The 2,650-nt window shown below is 57.0% G+C and overlaps 1 protein-coding gene and 1 pseudogene across 1 annotated transcript, besides 1 other annotated feature; both read left to right on the top strand.

Annotated features, from left to right (window-relative positions):
* Positions 1-2,650: a sequence feature (areas merged during assembly that could not be assigned to a particular haplotype. This can correspond to areas where the two haplotypes were merged or to regions with more than two copies in the genome that were merged during assembly.).
* On the top strand, positions 674-1,042 carry Tc00.1047053457979.5 (annotated as a pseudogene).
* Positions 1,375-2,427, top strand: Tc00.1047053457979.10 (mucin-associated surface protein (MASP), putative; the record flags this gene model as incomplete). Its single annotated transcript, XM_797677.1, has 1 exon — positions 1,375-2,427. The coding sequence occupies one exon, from the start codon at positions 1,375-1,377 to the stop codon at positions 2,425-2,427; it is 1,053 nt and encodes a 350-aa protein (XP_802770.1).

The following is a 2,650-nucleotide window of genomic DNA, read 5'->3' on the forward strand; positions in this document are numbered from 1 at the left end:
CTTGCTGCACGCATGAGAGGGGCCCGCGACGAACGGCGCGCTGAGGGAGCCGCGACGTGTGGGCGTGCGACGAGGGCCTGTGGGGCGGAGCACACATTCTTTCCCTTCTGTTTTGTTCTCTTGCGGCCAGGGCGGGCAGACACCCGCAGCGCCACACACACAAACTATGCTGCCATGTTTTTCTTTTGTTTTTGTTTTTATTTGTGGATGGGTGTGTGCTGCCACCGTGCGTGATTGTTGAGGTTGGGGCCGTACCGCATGTATCGCTGCCATCCATCTGTGCCTCTTGCTGTGTTGATGTGCCTCCCTGTGCTCCTCCTCTTTTTTCCGTTTCTCCAACACACACCCACACAAGTATTTGCAAAGTGCAATGCAGGAATGTTTTGGCGACGGCGGGACGTTGGCCTGCATCCCGTGCTGACATGGCGAGGCCGCTGCGTGTGTGCCTGTGCGGTGGGAATCACGGCGCCATTGGATGGAGGTGTGTGGGACGCCTTTTGCATTGAGTTTGTGGCCGGTTTACGCGGCTGCATGATGCCCGCCATGCATGAAGGTGTCGCCTGCTCTTGGGGTCATTCTTCTCCCCTGTGTTTTTGCTTTGCCGGGTGTGGGTGTTGCTCGGCGTGTGCTGGCGCGTGACTGACGGTGCCACGATGGCCTTCTCTGGCGGTGACCGTCGCTGTGCTCTCTGCACAAATCCACAATCTCTTCCTTTTTTTTTCTCTGTGGGAATGATTGGAGCACGAGAGCGTGCCCCACGGAAGATGCTGACGGTGCTGCAGAGGACGGGGCGCCGAGGGAGAATGATTGTTTGAACTCGTTGGACGAGCTGACGCCGCGCCCGTTTGTGATGGACGCGTTGAATTGCGAGCTGAGCAACATGGAGACTCGCACGGTTGTTGCGCCGTATTTCTTCTAGCACTGCGACGCCACCGGCCACACGACGTTGTGGTGCCGCTACATGTACAAGAAGGGCATCGAGATGTGTTTTATGGCGGCCAACCTTATCCGTGGGCGCTTGCAGCGCAGCGGGAGCGCATGATGGACTGCGTGTGCAGGAGGGCCCGACGATCCCGAGGCCTGTGCTGGAGGGGCGCGTGTTGAAGTGGGCGTGGCGTGCCTGTGAGGGTCTGAGGCGAGAGAATAACGGTAATAGTGACTGTGGGAGTGTGAGGAACGGTGCACGGGCGGGAGGCGGTTATTTTTTGCTTTTGATTGTCGTTGAACCGCGCCCGCCTAATTGTTGTTGTGCGTGACTCTCATTGCTGTGCGGTGACGGTGCGTGGCTGTGTGACTCGTGCCTCCTCTTTTCTTCCACTCTGCGTTGACGGGGTGTTAGTTTGTGCTGAAGGCTGCACGCGAGTGACAGGAGTGATGGCGATGATGATGACTGGCCGTGTGCTGCTGGTGTGTGCCCTCTGCGTGCTGTGGTGCGGTGCAGGCGGTGTTTATGCGAGGGACCTCGACAACAGGGCACTGGGTGGCTGCATGGCGTCGGGAGTGTTGGGTATGAATGCATCGTATGAGCCGAACGGATGTAATGAATACATGCCGACGCCGCCTTTGCGGTCAGCACTGCCTATCCCTGCCATACAAGCCGAAGATGGGCAGGTAAGGGATACTCCTTCAGGTCCTGGTTCTGGTGGTGGAGGCGGAGATAAAGGTGCACGTGATCCTGCTGGTGGTGGTGATGGTCATGCTGCTTCTGGTCCTGTTGCTGGTCCTACTGCTGATCCTCCTGCCGGCGTTCTTGATCCTACTGGTCCTGGTGGTAATGATGATTCTTCCGGTGCCACGGGTCTTCCTGGTGCCGCGGTTTCTTCTGTTGGTCCTTCTTCTCTTCCTGGCCCTGCTAATTCTAATGCTGCTTCTGTTGGTCTTCCTGCTGGTTCTGAAAATAGTAATACGGGTTGCGGAGAGGTGTCGGATTGCGGAAGTCAAGGAAATTTGGAAAAGGCAACAGTGGAAAAAGAGGATTTCACGGTATCCAAAGCACAAAAACCTCCAGCGACGCAAAACACGAAATCAAAAGACAATGAGGAGAACCCAGCGGAAGCATCAAGTACGGAATCTGAGAATACGGAACCCCAACAAGAAATAAAAACGCCAGTGGATGAGAGTGACAGTACGAGCACCGATGCATCCACAGCGGTTGCCGCACGGAGTACATCAGCCGGCAGTCAAGAAGAAGCAACTGCGTCATCTTCCAATGGCAGTCATTCTCCACTTCAGGGGGAAGTATTCACTGGAACGGACACTCCCGAGAATGCTCCATCTCCGGCTGCCGCAGAAACAGAAAAACGCCAAGGAGAAAATGTGACGACACCCGGCGACAGCGACAGCAGCCCCGCGGCTTCCCACACCACCTCCCCTCTTTTGCTTGTTGTTGTTGCGTGTGCGGCTGCTGCTGCGGTGGTGGCCGCGTGAGAGTGAGGGAGAGAGAGCCGTGCACCGCCCGCACACACACTCGTCCTTCTCTCTCTGTGTGTGTGTGTCCCCTTGCATGGACTCTCGCCCTCACCTCACCCCACGAGGCACACACATAATGTGCCCATTGTATATATGCATGCGCACCCATGCAGGCCCGTTGGTGCTCTCTTTTGCACGACACGCACCGCTGCCGTCCTGCCTGTCTGCATGGGCGGAGCAC

Source organism: Trypanosoma cruzi, genomic scaffold (genome assembly GCF_000209065.1).
Source record: "Trypanosoma cruzi strain CL Brener 1047053516815 genomic scaffold, whole genome shotgun sequence".
Classification (NCBI taxonomy): domain Eukaryota; phylum Euglenozoa; class Kinetoplastea; order Trypanosomatida; family Trypanosomatidae; genus Trypanosoma; species Trypanosoma cruzi.